At 47.9% G+C, this 19,410-nt stretch overlaps 1 protein-coding gene across 1 annotated transcript; it reads right to left on the bottom strand.

Annotated features, from left to right (window-relative positions):
* Positions 1 to 2,535: 2,535 nt before the first annotated feature.
* On the bottom strand, positions 2,536 to 17,296 carry LOC128149190 (tectonic-like complex member MKS1). The gene is given in 16 exon segments (XM_052804079.1): positions 2,536 to 2,610; positions 2,742 to 2,936; positions 3,477 to 3,536; positions 3,645 to 3,817; positions 5,117 to 5,224; positions 6,314 to 6,383; positions 8,385 to 8,455; positions 9,218 to 9,292; positions 10,407 to 10,449; positions 11,960 to 12,016; positions 14,654 to 14,762; positions 15,200 to 15,241; positions 15,243 to 15,290; positions 15,612 to 15,740; positions 16,532 to 16,629; positions 17,063 to 17,296. Coding segments are annotated over 15 exon segments (1,296 nt in total). The 5' UTR covers positions 16,573 to 16,629; positions 17,063 to 17,296.
* Positions 17,297 to 19,410: the final 2,114 nt, after the last annotated feature.

Here is a 19,410-nt window from a genome sequence, read left to right as displayed (position 1 = left end):
CTCTGTGTAATCTCAACACTCAATACACCAAATCCTGCCATAAAAATGTGCTGAGCAACAAGCACGAGTCGGGAACCTGATCTTATAATCAGAAGAGTCCACTCTCTAACAGGATCTGCCTTTGGCATCATCTCAGTCAGAAAGGTGTTTTGTTACTTTATTGATAAAAAGAATATTCTCTTGACCTTGTAACTCAATCCTGAAAAGGGTTTCAGAGACATGAAATTCAGCTATTAGCGATAAGCACAACAGAAACACCCACAAGGAAATTAAGTATTGCTTAGATAGCATGCAATAAACATACAGGGCCATGACGTGAATTATGATAAAAAAAAGAGATAGCAAGCGCTACATACTCACTGAACGCTTTTCATCCTGGGCACTGAGTGGGTCAATCTCTGTGAAAGGTGACTAGATCAGTAAAGACCATGATACCGCACACACCTCAAATCTGCTCCTCCAGAACTGGGCATGTGCCTTCACAGCCATCACATCAAAAGCCTAAGTGGAGAACTGACTCATGCACAAGACACAACATCTAGCTCGAGGCCAAGGACACTGTGCTCTGCTTAACAGGCCATGCTATCTAATACACGCTCTTCCATCAAAAAGGAGGGGTAGCAGGTGAGGAAGGTGACCAAAAATCCTTTTATAATTGAAACTGCCAGACACATTCAAGCTGCCATACAGATCTAGAAATTACAACAAAGGTGAAGGAGGTACAAAGCTGAGTTTGGTTTTCCCAGTGAAGGCTGGGACAGGATCAAAATGGCAAGAAGGGAGTGAGGAAGACAATGGAGCAGCAGGGAAGAGGGGGATGTTCTAACAATCACACACATTGCTGCAGCCATGAGTCTCATGTTCCCTGTGAAGGAGGAACATGCAGAGCAAAAGGAGGAAGGCCAATTCCTATTTCATATTCTGCCTGTGAATTCTAACTTTACAGACACATTCAGACCTGCATGATCTCAGCCCGAGACTTTTCTTCCTATGCCTTGTGTTAGGAGCAGAGGAGAACACATGGAAATGTGACTCATGCACAAATCAACACAGCACTGTCAGTCTGCAGGTAGGTAGCTTCTGTGAACTTAAGACAGGAACAAAAACAGGAAAAAAAAAAGTCTGAGAAAAGAACAGAAGAAACTAGGAAAAACTGGGTACACACATGCTTCCCCAGGAAGCAAAGCAGTGTACTGCAATCAGAGATGGAACAATGAACCGTAGCTCAAATGAACAGCTTGAACAGTTCGAAGTTCAGCTGATGTGCAAATGTTATAATCTGCTCTTGTTGTCTGCAAACTGTCCAGCCCCAGCCAAAGTTCTGCTATGAACTAAGGGGAATGTGAGCTTTCAGTTGTATTCTTGAACAAAGAATCCTCCTGCTCATCACTGCAGAGCCAGAAATGTCATGAGCACACACAAGGCAATACAGAATGTAACCCTTTTCTCCAGCTCTCAATCTGTCAAACGTCAATCCTTTGCTTTGATTTCGTATATTACATGTGGCAGAGAGCTCCCTCTCTAGGAATGAATCAATCTTAAGGCACAGGTGGAACAGATTCATTTTAGTATTGACTGACCCATAGCTACAAATGCTGACAATGATTATCAGCACTTCTCAAGAAGTTATCTACTCATTTCATTAAATCTCAAACAGCATTCATGCCTTGACCTTCAACATCACCCTCTTCTTTAGGAAGAAAACTAAATCTACCAAGTCATGTAGACTTGAAATTTTTCTAATCATTTACTATTCAATTCCTGAAAAGGTGTTAAAGGTGTCACAGGTCCCATGTCAGTATCTTAGTCTGCTCAGCAAAAATGTGGACAATTGGCTGTATTGTTAGGCCCTGGTTAACAAAATGCCTTGAAGAAATGGTGCTCCTTCCACAGGTTCCCATGGAAATGCAAAGATTCTGGGTCTGGATGTGTTACAGACTCCTTCCTCCACCCAAGGAAAATGATAAAGGAAGGGCTTTGAAAGCTTCCAGGCACCAGCACTGTGACTCCTACTGAACAATGGGAGCTTGTGTCAGAGAGAAGATGCTAAATGCTGCCAGGCAGTGGAGGTGGTCAATCATGGTTCCTGCAACTGGTGCACAGTGGAGGCAGAGGTGCTGGTGAGGTCTTGAGGAAGGCTCTTGCGTGCTTCCTGCATCTGGCGCTGTGCCCTCTGGAAAGCCTCTACAACACAGCAGGTGACAGAATGCATCAGACAGCCTCAGGGAAGGGATGAGTCTGTCCACTGAACATCAGCTCTCCTGGAGCAGGAGTCTCACTTCCTATTACTAAGTTCCACCAACAAAGCACTTGGTCCTTGCTGCTCTCTTCACTTATTTCTAGCACTGTCTTTGCTCTGTGCATAATGGAATCAGAGACAGAGCCTGTGCATCAGTGCCACAAGCTATGCTCAGTGCCAGGCAAGACTGGGCAGCCCAACCTAGGCTTTGCCCTCACAGCACAGTTATCCCTCCTGCCTGCTGAGGGCTGATGCCTCCTGAAGTTTCCAGCTCAGATCTGAACATTTAACCTCTGCTATGCACTCAGAGAGTTCACAGGGGGACAGTTATCCCCGCAGTAATGGATCCTCTTGAAATATCCTGTCCCACACTGTAAAAAGGGGGCAAAAGTGAGCCAAAGGCTAGTCAAGGACAATGACACTGAAAGCCCTACCCAAAACGTTGTAGACAGAACTGTGCTGGCTAAAGCCTCCAAGCTAGTCCAGTACACTCTGCACACACTGCCTCAGGGCACTGGTTTCCAGAAAGGCTCTGCACAGAAGTACAATAGGAGGTCAGGCCTGCTAAAGCACAGCACACAAGATGGAGCTCGTACTCACTTTGCTGCACTTGCTTAGACTGCTGCAGGCAGTAAAGCCGGAACGTGACACTCCCTGTTGTCTCTGTGCGAAAACCAAAGCAGCTTAGATGCTCTCCCTGCAAAGATGGTACAAGTTAGAGTAACCACAGCCTGCAACCTGCTGCAGCAAGCTGACCCTAGCGAAAATGAGCATGCCCCACCAAGAGCATGCACTCCTGTGAGCACAATGTCTCCCTTTCCCGCTGCACACAGAAAGCGAGATCAGAAAGAAGGGCAGATGGTTCCGGGCTGTGCTGAGGGCAGGACCTAAACACTAGCAAGCTGATAGTGCAGTCCTGGAGGAAGGTTTCAACAACTGCACCAAGGCATTCCCACACAAAGCTGCTACTAAGATCAACTTGCTCATTACACCAGCAAGCACCTCTGCAGCTTTCTTAAGAACATGAAATTTCTGCCTGCCTCATACCTATCGGCTTCTGGCTTCGGGAAACTGTTCCAGCCACAGTACAGCCCAGATTCCTTACAAAAACACAAGAAGAAGTCTATAGCTGGTAACAAATGCTGACCTGACAGACACTTCCTGGACAGGGCCAGCACAGGCAACAGTAAGTCAAGGCTTTGCTCCACGTTCACCCACTTCTCTAAGCTGCACACACCTCAGAAGGCAGAGAGCTCTGCCTCAGCATTTGCCCGTTCCTCTGTTCATGATCACAAGTCTTACAAAGGAGACATTCTTTAGTCAGAGGGACAGGACCACCAGCTCATCCTTGTTCAAATCTGGTCCAGGCTGTCCACAGACATCTGAAGCCAAGAGCATAATCTACCATATCCCAGCAAGAGCAACGCCCTGCAGCTAAGCCCATCTTGAAGGTTGATGGTATCCTGATGTAGGTTATATCCTCCAGCTCAGGAGATCCACCAGTGAAAAATCTCCTCAGCTCAGTGACTGTCCCCAGCTCCACAGGGCGCCAGGTAGGGATGGTGAGCATGTGGAGACCTGACCCAGGACAATAGGACAGCTTAGCAGCTATGACCAACAATCTATTCAGAGTCTCAAAGGACAGCATGGTAGATGGATACCTGCTGACCCAAACTGCAGTAGGCTGGAAATGGAAACACTGCATGGTATCTCTGTAACATTTTCCCAATGAGTCAGCCCCATACAGTCACACAGCCAGCATGAGGAGCATCTCCTTACTACATGGGAGTGTCAGAATAGTTGTGACCTTCAGATTCCATGTGGGACAGAGAGGGCTACAGCTATTGTAAACATGGATATACAGCACCAACCCAGAGCTTTATCACACGAGATCTTGTGACGGAACCACTGAAGGAGCAAGGACAGCAACACATGATGTGGCTCAACAACAAGGCAGAATGGTGCAGGATGCATCAAATACTTCTTTGCTGCCCCACTGTGTACAGAAGGGTTAAAAGATGGAATTTTGGTCCGTGGATGAACACTGAGTAAGAAGTAGATAACTAAAAACCGCAGTCAGCACAGGGAACAGATAGTTTATTGTTTACTGTTTGAAATGCTGACCATGGGGATAAGGAGGTTGAGCAATGTTAGGGGAGGTAGTACGTGCAATAATGGAGGAATACAAGGCACCACACATAATTTTGCTTACCTTGCAAAAGTCCTGCTATTGGTTAGAGCATAGTGGACATGACTGATGGATTATGGTAATATGCCACGTGTACAGAGCCCATGAACCAATAGAAGGGATGGCTATGGCATGTGCAGCGCACCTGGTCAGCGGGCACACGTGCCATAGGCTCCCCATGTTGCAATCGAGGCGTGTTTCAGCACTCATTGTCAAGTGTCGACACCTGTTCATCCACAAATGTATAAAATATTGGGGTTTTCCGAAGAGCAGTGGGCCAGTGAACGGCAAGGTCACCATTGCCTCCGTGGGGACGCCCACGTAAAGCTGGCACCTACCGACTGCTGGGCTGAGCTCACGGCGCAAGATGGCACAAGAATGTACGGAATCTACGGATGGTTCATCTTCTTCACAGTCCTTGGGTCGGTATGTTAATAGGTTTTTTTTTCTTTGTAAGATACCCTTAGCATAACACATGTGTGTAGTTAATAAAATGCTTGCTTTTTCCCTTATAGTCAGTGTGTGTGTGTTTACCTACTCAGGAATCCTCGAAACCACCCACAGACAGCTAACTATCCCCTCCAGTATGCAAAGGCAAAGCCTCCCCACGACCAGCTGAATCCATTCCCAAGAGAATCGCTCAACTCATTCACCCAGACAATTAACATAATGGCCCAAGTATGTTTTACCTGGAGATGCTGGCAGCACCAAGGAACCATATACTTCAATGCGACACCTCTGCCAGAAATCCAGGGAGAGAACCTCAAAGTAGAGAACAGGCCACTGAGGGAGACTGTCTGCAAGGAAGGGCAGCAGATCACAGCTTTGTGAGGGAGACTATCACAGAGAAAAAAAAAAAGCTAAATGCCCAACTCCACTAGTAGGAAGTCCTTTCTGTATTTCTTCTACAATGACTAACCTAGATGTATGGGTGATTATTTTCCCCTGTAAAAGCTGAACTCTCAGATTTGAGAATTATTGAAAAGATGTTAAAAATTTGGGAAAACTCTTTGTTTTGAGAGCAAGTCCAAACTGGTTCCTCAATTATCTTAGAGCAGACAAGACAATCTTTTGTGAACGATCTGCTGCCAAACAGGGGAACCTTTTTATCTCTGACCTTTCCCACCATTACTGGAGGATTATTAACTTGGATTCTCCTACAGGTCTCCAAGCATTTCTTTTTTCCATGGTGAAACAAACTCATCGTGTTTATTCTAGGCTGAAAATCCATTAGTGTTGGTTGAATACTCAAATCCAATCCATACATTGGATTCAAATGGCAAGGCATGCTGCAAAGCTGTCCCTAGCAATTGCAATCCAAAGAGCAATGGGGTCGGTGAGGAAGCAGCAGTAGCATAGTAAAGCAGCAGGAACAGGCCCAGCTTAAAATAGAGCTGGAAGATTCAAAGTGACATGAACTATACAAAGAGTATACAGGTCATTAAGTGTGTCTACAAATGTAAGACTCAGCAGAGAGTTTTAGTTGTGTACAAAAAAAGCCGCCAGTTTCTTTTGCTGCAGTGTCTCAGGGCTCTACGCAGTACACCATGCATGGCAACACAGACCAGCATGCCAGGGATTTTGAGACAGACAAGCTAAGATCCAAGTAGTTTTGCAATTGGATAAAGCTGGCTACAGCCTGGAAGCAGGGCAACATCAATGAGTCCATACAAATGCTATTGCACTGCTGGGCAGGGCAAATACAGTATGTGCCCAGAGGTTGTGTGGTGACAGGGTGAACATTTGCTGAACGAGCAACTTTTCCCTTTGTTTAAGTCTGTCCTTTCATCTTGGTGAAGGGCCAACAACATGCCAGACAGCATGATGCCTACACTGCGATCAAAAGATTTCAGAGTTTCACATTTCAGAGGAACAAGGGAACACACCTTCCAATTTGTCTCCTTGGGTGAAAAACATCTCCAAAGTGAAGGGGTAGCAGAAGTATGCCACGTTATCCTAGAAAAGGAACAGGACAGAGATCAGATTCCTGGACAAGAGAATTCACCCACTAGCATTGCAGGGGGCACAGAGAGGAGGGAGAAAAGAACTAATGGTGGAAAAGAGGTAATGATACCCAAACAAGATCACGTACATCACACTAACAAACACCTGACTGCATGATGGACCTGCATACACTCCCAAGTGCTATGTTGATGGAACAGGCTGTTAAAAAGAATGAAAAAGGTGAAAGAGTAACACACCTCAAATGACAATGCAGCCACTTGTGTAGCTACTACACCACCACAATCTTTACAGGAGCCAAGCAAAATACCTCATACAATGGTATTACTGCAATGTTTTATGATAATTATTTTTGTAATATGCAAACTAGCTCACACAAAAGACATTAAAAAGTTGATAAAATTCAGATCTTGTAAGAGAGGAGTTGGAGACAGCAATGGAACCAACCTCCCAGACAGGAGGAGGGGTTCATTTTGAGAAATCAATTTAGAGACTGTGTGCATTCCTGCCCCAGGCAAGTGAGAAAAATGCTTCATTAACTCTGAGCCTTTGAAAACACAAAAATCAAAGCTCCAAAGGCAATCAATCAGCCAGAAGGAAGAAAAAAGTGAGGTTCCAGAAACTGCTTTGAAGCAGTTTTGGTTTGCCTAGTTTTATTGGGACACAGTGGCACCCTGAAAAATGGCAAGTATAACTAGAATGAGGAGAATCCTGAACAGGCTCTGCCCTTGAAGGGAGCTCTGTATTGGCTTTGCGTGGCAAGGTTTTGGTAGTGGGGGGGGGGTTACAGGGGTGGCTTCTGTAAGAAGCTGCTGGAAGCTTCCCCTGTGTCTGACAGAGCCAATACCAGCCGGCTCTAAGACGGACTCGCCGCCGGCCAAGGCCGAGCCAATCAGCGATAGTGGTAACGCCTCTGTGATAACATTTTTAAGACGGAAAAAAAAGTTGTTGGGACAGACGGAAACGGCAGCCGGAGAGAGAGTGAGAACATGTAAGAGAAACAACCCTGCAGACACCAAGGTCAGTGAAGAAGGAGGGGGAGGAGATGCTCCAGGCGCCGGAACAGAGATTCTCCTGCAGCCCGTGGTGAAGACCATGGTGAGGCAGGCTGTCCCCCTGCAGGCCATGGAGGTCCACGGTGGAGCAGATATCCACCTGCAGCCTGTGGAGGACCCCACGCTGGAGCAGGTGGGTGCCCGAAGGAGGCTGTGACCCCGTGGGAAGCCTGCGCTGGAGCAGGCTCCTGGCAGGACCTGCGGACCTGTGGAGAGAGGAGCCCACGGAGCAGGTTTTCTGGCAGGACTTGTGACCCCGTGGGAAGCCTGCGCTGGAGCAGTGTGCTCCTGAAGAACTGCATGCCGTGGAAGGGACCCATGCTGGAGCAGTTCATGAAGAACTGCAGCCCATGGGAAGGACCCACATTGGAGAAGTTCATGGAAGACTGTCTCCTGTGGGAGGGACCCCATGCTGGAGCAGGGGAAGAGTGTGATGAGTCCTGCCCTGAGGATGATGAAGCAGCAGAAAATAACATGTGATGAACTGACCGTACACCCCATTCCCTGTCCCCCTGCGGCACTCGTGGGGGGTTGGTAGAGAATCCGGGAGTGAAGTTGTGCCCGGGAAGAAGGGAGGGATGGAGGGAAGGTGTTCTGAGATTTGGTTTTATTTCTCATTACCCTACTCTGGTTGATTGGTAATAAATTGAGTTAATTTTCCCCAAGTCTAGTCTGTTTTGCCCGTGACGGTAATTGGTGAGTGATCTCTCCTGTCCTTATCTTGACCCACAAGCCCTTTGTCATATTTTCTCTCCCCTGTCCAGCAGAGGAGGGGGGAGTGATAGAACGGCTTTGGTGGGCAACTGGCGTCCAGCCAGGGTCAACCCACCACAAGCTCTCAAGTCAGGACCTTTGCTGAATATATCTGTAGGTTGTTACACATGTTCAATTTCAGAGAATGCCTGTTCAAACTGCTCTGCAGGTCCGAAAGCATCCTTACCCAGCCCACTGTCTTGGTGGCACAGGTCTGTGTCACTCCTGATAGCTGCTGGAACACAGGGCTTGACCACTCTGGGAGAAGAGGAGAACATGAACACAGTGGTGAATACTTTGGGTAAGAGGGAGGACTCACGAGTCAGAGCAGCTCAGAGTCAGTCCCAGATGATTGGGATAACAGATAACATCACCCACACTGAATTTCCCTAGGTGTGTCCTGCCCTGACTTGTTCCAGGCAATGGCTGCTCCCCAGAACGCCCTGAACTGTTGATGAAAAGCAGCAACTCCATCTTAAAAGTAGAATCTTATCTAAATGTACTGAGTAGCACAAGCGGTACCTCTTCAGACAAACATCAGGATATAACCAGAGAAGGGAGCCAGAGCCATAGCTTCAGGGAAATTAAATCTGCAGCAGGATGTGCATGTTAGTGCTGGGAACCTTATTTATCGGTCAAAATTTAAAATGCTAGTGTCAGCACAAAACTTGAGAACATGATGGTGAGCACTGAAATCAGACAGGGTCACTGCTGAGATGGAGAAGACAGGAAGGCTATTCTCCACAGCATAAGGAATGAACTTGGGGTAGACTGCTGGACACCATCACCACTGGTTGAGAAGCCAATGGACATGTCCCAGCCTGATTTGGAAGAGACAAGAGGGGAAGATACCACTTTCTCCCAGATAGGAGATTAGTTCAAGCAACTGAGTTCTACAATTTTAGCTCTGAAGACCTCTGACTAGATCCCAGCCCCGACATTAACTTTTACTGGCTTTCAGCAGAGCTGATCTGATGGACCATGCTTCATTCCTTAAACTGCTGTGATATGGCTGGAAACGTGAACACTTTCGGTTAGGTAGCTCCAGGAAGATAGGAACATAGAGGTTGTCATACTCATAGCCTTGAGCTGAAACTGAGAAGAAGAATGAACTTCAGCTGCTCACTTCCACACAAACTCCTCCAGTACCCACTGTAGACTTTTGGAAGAGCCAGCACCAGTAACCTCAGGGACAACCAGTTACTGCTGGAAGCTGGGAAAAGCCAGGGTCTTCAAAGCAACAGAATATGACCCTCAGAGAAGATTCCTTCTCTAGACTAGCCCTGTCACCATATCACTAACCAGATTAGGGAGGTCACATATTTAATTTCTTTCTTTGCTATAATCTCTATTAACTTCCCAATCGGCTCTCCTTTTTTCAGATCTCTATGTCTTCCTGGAACAGCTGCAGTATTTGTAACCTCCAATCTGTAAATGCCACTCAAGGGGTTAGTCCACTGTCCTGGTTTCAGCTGGGATAGAGTTAATTGTCTTCCTAGTAGCTGGTATAGTGCTATGTTTTTAAGTTTGGTATGAGAAGAATGTTGATAACACACTAATGTTTTCAGCTGTTGCTAAGTAATGTTTAGTCTAAAGTCAAGGATTTTTCAGCTTCTCATGCCCAGCCAACAAGAAGGCTGGAGGGGCACAAGAAGTTGGGAGGGGACACAGCCAGGACAGCTGACCCAAAGTGGCCAACGGGGTATTCCATACCATGGGATGTCACATCTAGTATATAAATTGGGGGAAGTGGGGGTGGGGGATTGCTGCTCAGGGACTAACTGGGCATCGGTCGGTGGGTTGTGAGCAACTGCATTGTGCATCACTTGTACATTCCAATCCTTTTATTATTACTATTGTCATTTTATTAGTGTTACCATTATAATTATTAGTTTCTTCTTTTCTCTTCTATTAAACTGTTATTATCTCAACCCATGAGTTTTACTTTTTTTTTCCAATTCTCTCCCCCATCCCACTGGGTGGGGGGGGGAAATGAATGAGCGGCTGCGTGGTGCTTAGTTCTGGCTGGGGTTAAACCACGACATCCACAAAAACACGTGAGGAGAAGGAGGAAGTAAAGGATTCTAGAGAGAGAATCACCTACTCTGGACTGGCCTGTCATCCAAGAATCCTTGGACCCTTCATAGCCTCAGCCATCCCAGCAGAATCAGATTTGCCCCTATAGTCACTGTTTATAATGAGGACTCACCTATTTCTCCATTCACAAAAAGCCTCAGTGTACCAGGAAGAGTCTGTAAGAACAAGCAGATAAACAAGATAAAGAGCTCAATGACCACTGGTGGAACCTCATACATCCCCTCCCAACAAGGTCTCACATGGATACTTCACAGACGTTTGTACATGAATGACTCACTCTGCTGGCCAGGTAGGAGTCATGACTTCTCATATCACCTTCCAGAAGTGAACAGTGCCTCTGGAGACAGGCTCTCGAGAGAAACCAAATTCCTAGAACGCAGGAGTTTACTATTCTGTAACTCAGTCTCTTACAGACTTCAAGATGGTTATAAAATGTAATGAGAAGTCACTTGCAGAAATCATAGTCCTGTTTCTTCTGTAGTGTTCCTGCACTTGCCCGAGGTGGGGGGAGTGCAGGGAAGCATAGGACGAGACACTCTATCAAAGTACAAGAAAGTACAACAACTTTCACACTTTGCCAAACAAGATTTGAGCAAAAAAGAGTGCAGTCTGGGTAATTCAGTGAGAAGGGAAACTGTGCATGAGTCTGGGGGTGGGAGGGGCTGTTTACTTATACAAAGTGGCACATAGATGTGTTTGACGTTCAAGAAGTTAACAGCAATCGCTATCCCAAAAGATATAAACCTTCCTTTCATCTTAAAATATTATAGTCAAAGGCCTTGAGACAATGCATGCAGTCTCACAGAGACTGCAGCATTCAGCACGCTCTGCTGATGGTCCAACAGATGCAGGATGGATCTCTGCAGGCCCCATATCCATTGCAACCCGTCCCTTTTGAAACCAATTTTCTGTTGGAAGCCACAAGGTAAAAGTTGCCAACACACACCCAGAATGAAACAGTCTTTGGACACTGTGGTACAAACGGCAGTCGTGCTAACCAGGTCAACAGCCTCCAAAGGCAGCAGGGCTCCAGGTCCCTGCTGAGTGCCGTGGGTACTCACTGTAAGGGGAACTAGGCCTTAAGCCTCATTGTTTCTAAGACTATTCATATCCGACATATAACTAATGATTAGAGATTGCTTTAGCTGTGATTAATAGAATGCAGGTGCTTGTAAAACAATACACGTAAGCTGCTTATTTGTCCTATGTGTAGCCCCCACCATGGCTGGCTAAAAACCCAGCCAAGCTGAATCAACAGAAGAAGGATCATACATCTTAGACCTAAGACATGGGAGTAAGAGATTAACTTTAGAACAAGATAAATTGATAGAATAGCCTGCGTGATTTTCAGAAATTCAAAGGTGATCTTTGCTGTGTAAGAAGATAAGTGATTGTGGTGACCCAAGACCTTCTGCCTACGACCACTAACTTCAGAAGAACCGGGACACGAGAATTGATGAGATAAATTGATGAATGAGAACGACATAGGGACGGAGATCAACTGGAAAATTACAAAGATTTTGGGCTGGGATAATGGGTGGTAAAAGATATATAAGACTGAGAAATTTTTGCAAGTTTTCCATTCACTGCAGTGGTGGTCCAACTCTGAGTTGTTAATAAAGCAAACCTAGAGAAATCCATGACTGAAAATCCTTTAACACTCACCATTTCAAATTCTGAGCCTACAAGACCGCTGAGGTATTCCTTGTGCCGACTGTACAGCTGGAAACACAGAACAAGCAGATTAGAAAAAGTGTCTTTCTGATTATGTCTTTACTTATTGCAAAAATTGTAATGGGCATAACTTAAAACCAGTTTAAATTGTTGACAGGCTTAGCATACCAGTTTTTTTTAATTGTTATAGCAGATATAGAGAATTGTATTGGGTTTGCATGGCAAGGTTTTGGTAGTGGTGGGGCTACAGGGGTCGCTTCTGTGAGAAGCTGCTGGAAGCTTCCGCTATGTCTGACAGACCCAACGCCAGCTGGCTCCAAGATGGACCCACCACTGGCCAAGGCCAAGCCCATCACCGTCGGTGGTAGTGCCTCTGGGATAACATATTTAAGAAGGGGATAAAGTTGCTGCTCTACAGCAATTGCAGCTGCAAAGAATAAGAGTAAGAATATGTGAGAGAAACAACTCTGCAGACACCAAGGTCAGTGAAGAAGGACAGGGAGGAGATGCTCCAGGCGCTGGAGCAGAGATTCCCCCTGCAGCCTGTGGTGAAGACCATGGTGAGGCAGGCTGTCCCCCTGCAGCCCATGGAAGTCCACGGTGGAGCAGATATCCACCTGCAGCCTGGGGAGGACCCCACGCTGGAGCAGGTGGATGCCCAAAAGAAGCTGTGACCCCATGGGAAGCCCACGCTGGAGCAGGCTCCTGGCAGGACCTGTGGCCCTGTGGAGAGAGGAGCCCATGCTGGAGCAGGTTTTCTGGCAGGACTTGTGACCCTGCAGGGGACCCATGCTGGAGCAGTCTGTGCCTGAAGGACTGCAGCCCATGGAAGAGACCCACGCTGGAGCAGTTCATGAAGCATGGCAGCCTGTGGAAAGGACTCACGTTGGAGAAGTTCGTGGAAGACTGTCTCCTGTGGGAGGGACCCCATGCTGGAGCAGGGAAGAGTGAGGAGTCGTCCCCCGAGAAGGAAGGAGCGTCCGAGACAATGTGTGATGAACTGACTGCAACCCCCTTTCCCTGTCCCGCTGTGCCACTGCAGGGGAGGAGGTAGAGAACTTGGGAGTAAAGTTAAGCCCAGGAATAAGGGAGGGGTGGTGGGAAGGGGTTTTAGGATTTAGTTTTTATTTCTCATTATCCTACTCTGATTTGATTGGTAATAAATCAAATCAGTTTTTCCCCAAGTCGAGTCCGTTTTGCCCGTGACAGTAATTGGTGAATGATCTCCCTGTCCTTATCTCAATCCATGAGCCTTCCATCTTATTTTCTTCCCACCGCCCCATCCAGCTGAGGAGGGGGAGTGACAGAGAGGTTTTGGTGGCCATCTGGCATCCAGCCAGGGTCAACCCACTACAAGAATACAAGAATCTAATAGAAGAAAGATGCATAACTGCTAACACTGCATGGAACTTCAGTGTCAGAGAAGACCTTGTCAAAGGCCAATCTAAGGGAAAAAGCAGCTTTGAAGAATCAGATCTCAAATGACATGTTAAAACCACAGGCATAAACTATTCCAATGAAATCAACAGATGGTAGATCAGTGTAGTGGAATCATGATTTCCTTATTGACCGCGAAACCAGTAAGGAAACGTACAAATGAAAAGCTAAAATGTTAAATACCTTTGTAAACTGCCACAGCCAAAAAGGCAATTCAGAAAGATCAAGACATAAAATGAGATCCAAATATCCTGGGACATTACGGGTAACAAGAAATCATTCAATAAGTATACAGGCAGCAAGAGGAAGGAAAAGGTTTGCCCACTGCTCAAAAGGGAAGGTGTCCTAGTTTCAGCTGGGATAGAGTTAACTGTCTTCCTAGTAGCTGGTACGGTGCTATGTTTTGAGTTCAGTATGTGAAGAATGTTGATAACACTGATGTTTTCAGTTGTTGCTAAGTAGTGTTTAGACTAAAGTCAAGGATTTTTCAGCTTCTCATGCCCAGCCAGCAAGAAAGCTGGAGGGGCACAAGAAGCTGGCACAGGACACAGCCAGGGCACCTGACCCAAACTGGCCAACAGGGTATTCCATACCATGTGACATCCCATCTAGTATAGGAACTGGGAAGGGGGGGCAGGGAATCGCCGCTTGGGGACTAGCTGGGTGTCAACTGGCAGGTGGTGAGCAATTACACTGCGCATCATTTGTACATTCCAATCCTTTCATTATTGCTGTTGTCATCTTATTAGTGTTATCATTATCATTATTAGTTTCTCCTTTTCTGTTCTATTAAACCGTTCTTATCTCAACCCGTGGGTTTTGCTTCTTTTTTCCTGATTTTCATCCCCATCCCACTGGGTGGGGAGGAAGTGAGTGAGCGGCTGAGTGGTGCTTAGTTGCTGGCTGGGGTTAAACCACGACAGAAGGAAAACCATTGGCAGGTGACACTAGAAAGGCATGAATTTAGGTGGTTTCTTGCATGAGTTCTCACTACGTAGATCACTGCAGTCAGAGGCCAACACACCTAATATTGGACAAGGTCTCTACCTAGAGTAAGGAATGAAGCGGTCAGGGAGTATTTGTTGGAGTTCTCAAATTGCTGGGCACGATGAGACTCACTGCCAGTGACATTCATTTTGTCAACGTTAGGTGTCTACAGCACTAACAATTACATCTACATGAGGGTCTGAGCTCCCTCTGTCAAATCAGGAGAACTAGTCAATATCATCAGTGGAGGCCAGTCCTTACGTCTCTGAACATGTGCTGCTCATGTTCCTCCTCCTCTGGCTGCACTTGGACAGACGCATTCTCAATGGTGTATTTCCACACCTCTCGCTTCTCTCCATCCAGCTCGATCCTGCAGAGCCCCAAAACACATGGGCAAAACTCCCCCATTACGCAGAGAATAGGCACAGGCAGCAACAGCATCAACTGTGCCATCCTGACACAGCAGTCCCCCGTCCACCAGGCCTGTGCAGTAACACAAGGGTGCTAACAGCCCTCTCCTCGCTCCCAAGGGCCTGCCAGCATCAAGGACTCAAAAATAAAGACTTGCTTGTGTCCAGCATATGCATAACCTGTAGCCCTAGGGACTGGCACCAAAGCCCCACACATCACACACAGAGTGACACCACACACAAGTACACGATAATCTTGTGTTAGGAATCTCTGGAATAAAACTAAAAAATATCCCTCGATTTAAGTGCTGATCTACTGCCTGAAGGATGACCAGGAAACAGCCATTTCAGCCCTCTGTATCAGTCCCACAACAGGTACCAGCCCTGCTCCACTCACTGGTAGGCTCCTTTGGTGCCAGTAAAATCAGGCTTCACTGTGATCCACCTTGATTGTGCAAAGAACATGTTCATACTCCCTGTGACCAAGCCTAATGGAAGACATCAAGAGGCACAGTCTAAATAGAGAACATCGACACTCTTGCTCTGGATCAGCAGAGCTGGTAAAGGCACATGGGGGTACAGAAGGGAACAAATACACCCATACTTTCCTACACTAGTTTAAGAAGCCTTTTGGAGGGATACACTCAGTTACCTCCCAATGGAGGAAAGAGGCAGAAAGAAACGCAGCCCAAGTTACTGAGCTCTTAGAACTCTCTCCCCTTAACTAATGAAAGAAACAGGAGATTTGAGTCAGGAGGGAAGATGGGTTTCCTTCTAGGAAATTAAGATCACTTCAGGATTTTACTTACTTTCCATAAGGTCCCAAGTACCCCATGATGTACATAGTCTGGACAGGAGTGTTAATCACATGATTGTTCTTTATAAATTCTTCTGAGGGTTCCCAGGTGATGATTTTCAACTTCAGAGAACTTGCTTCTCTGTCAACAATAGAGCAGCACAAGTCACAGCTCACCTCAGCAGCCAAGCACAGGCAGCACTGAACCCCCATGTCCTGGTTTTGGCTGGGATAGAGTTAATTTTCTGTCTACTAGCTGGTATTGTTGGATTCAGTATAAGAAGAATGTTGATAACTGATGTTTTCAGTTGTTGCTAAGCAGTGTTTATACTAAGTCAAGGATTTTTCAGCTTCTCATGCCCAGCCAGCAAGAAGGCTGGAGGGGCACGAGAAGTTGGGAGGGGACACAACCAGAACACCTGACCCAAACTGGCCAAAGGAGTATTCCATACCATGGGACGTCATGTCTAGTATATAAACTGGAGGGAGTTGGCCTGGGGTGGATCGCTGCTCGGGAACTAACTGGGCATCAGTTGGCGAGTGGTGAGCAATTGCACTGTGCATCACTTGTTTTGTATATTCCAATCCTTTTACTAGGATTGTCATTTTATTATTGTTATTATTATCATTAGTAGTTTCTTCTTTTCTGTTCTATTAAACTGTTCTTATCTCAACCCATGAGTTTTACTTTTTTGCCTTCCAACTCTCTCCCCCATCCCACTGGGTGGGGGGGAAGTGAGTGAGCGGCTGCGTGGTGCGTAGTTGCTGGCTGGGGTTAAACCATGACACCCCTACAATGAGGAGTCAAACTGCCAGATTCCAAGTGCAACACAGCTCAAGCCACCAACTTCCACGGACCAGGCTGCTCCGCAGCTGGGGCACCAGCACCAGGAAACCTGCATTAGCAAGCTCCGAGCCCCAGTTTGCACTCACACTGGCCTATGGTCTTGTCTTCTCCTTCTCACATTGGCCATCCTCTCTGCCAGATACGATGGTACCTCATGATCTGAGTCAGTTACCTTCTGTCAGTGCTGGAAGAGAGAAACAGACAGGAACTAGCTTGATTTTAACAGGCAATCTCTCCCAAACACAGCTCCACTCTTGGAAGAGAACAGGTATATACACACCCACACAAAAGGACAAACTGCTAAAAGACTGTAGAACTCATTCGCTGTTCTTGTGGCAAAGTACAGCAGAACTCCACCCAGCAAGTTACCTACAGAGCAATGCTACAAAGCCAAGTGCTTCCAAGGTGCCCCTGACCATCGTTCTGAAATAAGAAGAACTCATCCCAGGTCTGGGGCACCAGGTGAAGCTGCTTTACAGAAGCAGTGCGTTCTCCTGCATACAGGATACCTGGCTTGCTTCTGCATGGCCAAGAACCAACAAATGTTCCCTCTGCAGTAGGCCTGGCGGTTTTGACAGTTGCTGCTGTATAGACTATGCGTAACTAAGAGCTGGTACCTCTTCTAGGTTGGTGAATTGGTCATGATCCGTGTAGGTGAAGATGTGATAGTTCTTCCGACCTCCAGCCTTCTCCAGTTTCAAGATCTCCTCAGGGTACTGCTGGTCCAGGGGAGTCTGGCAGGCTGACTCATTTTGGTACAGATCCACCTCAGACTGAAAGCACCACAGGTAAAGCGCAAAAGCTGCCTTTCCCCAGCCTTGTCAGAGTCACAAATGCTTTTCAGATGAGATTTCCAAAGCCACCACCGAGAGAGACAAGATCCTTTGGGAATCCCCTCAAACCCAAGCTCTGGAGCCACTTCGACGTTGCTCAGGCATGCGGTGGCCGACGGCACCCACCGATGCCCACCTGCAGGGGCTCAGGCACAGCAGCTCACCCCGAAGCAGGAGACCCTACAGGGAAGCGGGGCAGGGGCAGCCGTCGGGCGGCACAACGAGGACGAGCTCCCGCAAGCCACCCCCCCCGCGCCCCACCTCCGCTCCCCCGCGGCCCGCTGCCGCAGACCCACCTGGCTGAAGAGCTTCTCCTGCCACCCCACCTCGACCTCCTCTTCCTCCTCGTCCGGGAGCCGCCGGGCAGCTGCGGGAGAGGGCCCGGTCACCTCCGGCGGCGCTGCCCCCCCCTCCCAGGGCGCCCCACGTACCGGTCGCGGCGCGGAAGCCTAAGCCCAGGAGCTCGGGGCCGTGCAGGCTGGCGACCGGCGGTGGGGCCTCCGGCAGGAGGGGCCCCCGGCAGGAGGGGCCCGGCCGAGGTGACACGCTGGATGCGGACTCTGCGGGGAAGGAGAGAGGGAGGGAGGGAGCGTCACGGCGGGCCGGCAGCCGGGCGAGGCGGGGAGGAGGGGGAGGCGAGGGCGGCCGCTCGCCGAAGGCAGAGGTTGCGGACGGGGTCGCAGGAGCGGTACACGGCGCCGCCCTCGCCCCACAGTGGCTCCGCCATGGCGGACCGCGCCGCCGCCTCACCACGGAGACGGGGCGGCGCGGCAGGCACAGCGCCCCCCGCGGCCGCGCCCCGCTCCCAACCCGGGCGGCGGCTGGGGCAGCTACCCCCGCCGGGCGCCCGCGGCCGCGCCAGGCCTCCGGCTCGGCCCTTTGCCTCCGGTCCCCACTGCGGCAGCACCGGCGGGGCGCGGCAGAGCGGCTTCCGCAGCACAGAGTCCCCCAGCCTCCACGTCCGGGGGTGTTACCCTAAGTCGGCACTTCAGAAACTCTCTAAGACTCAGTTTTGGAGTTTTAGAAAGCAGGCGCTGGATGCACGAGGGATCGTTCTGCCTATCGTGCATACCGATTCTTTCAACAGATGAGATTATATACAAAATGGATATACATATTCATGATTTTTCCTGGAAATAATTAACATATTCATCTGAATTCCGGGAGCTCATTAATATATGTAAATGTCCTTGGCACAGGCGCACTCGAGATCTTTGGTGGTATTCAGGGGTCCTCTGGTGGTCTTAGATAGTCTTCCTCACTTGTCCGCTAGTTGACCCTTTTCTAGTGATTCTGTGCAGTGGGACACTTTACATGTTTGATACAACTTATCCTAAAGAATGTTTGTTAGTAACTCTACTATCTATTTTTCTTGATTTACATTCTTTTGTCACAAACCATATTGACACTCTAAGCTAAGTTATCTGAAAAGGGCCTAAGGTTTTTATCTTCTCAGGGAATTTGCAAGGTTGGTCAGAAGTAATTTACTCTGGTATCTTATACATTTTGCAACATACAGGATTTCTTACCCACCACTAGTCAGTATAACAAAGCCACTGTGTTCTTTTCTTGTATCAATCCTCACGCGTAAACATGTCGTTACTCTCATACTCTGTGCAGTATATTGTTGACTGTATTCTTGGCAATTGTGCAGTCTCACCAGGAGATTTGGAATGGATCTAAAATAAAGTCTTATCATTCTTTTTTAAGTAAATTGGGCACAGACAGGTTCTCCCTTAGCACCTAAGTTTGTCACAGCTCTTGGCCATTCCTGGATGCTGTAACACACAGGTAACGCCCTTCTGGTAATGCCTCATGAGGTGGTGGGATGCCCATCCGGTCAAGGAGTGACCTACATTTGTTGTATTTAGAGACGAATATGCTGGGAAACAGAGGTGAGATCAGCATCACAGATGACACTGGCAGTGCAATAGTAGGGCCAACACTGGAAAAAGCGTCAAGGGGGCCGATGAACTTTAGGGCTGTGATGACACTGAGCCCTGCAGCCAGGCTTGCAGGGGAGGATTTCAGCCAATATACTTGCCCCACTGTTAGGAGTAACACCTGTGGTCTGCTCTGAGGGCAGAGGGGTGCAGTTCATTTCCACTGTGAGGATGCTAAAGGCAGCTTCT

The sequence above is a fragment of the Harpia harpyja genome, chromosome 12, assembly GCF_026419915.1.
Source record: "Harpia harpyja isolate bHarHar1 chromosome 12, bHarHar1 primary haplotype, whole genome shotgun sequence".
NCBI lineage: Eukaryota > Metazoa > Chordata > Aves > Accipitriformes > Accipitridae > Harpia > Harpia harpyja.
The sequence above is the reverse complement of the archived record's forward strand: the minus strand, read 5'-3'. Positions and strand labels throughout refer to the sequence as shown.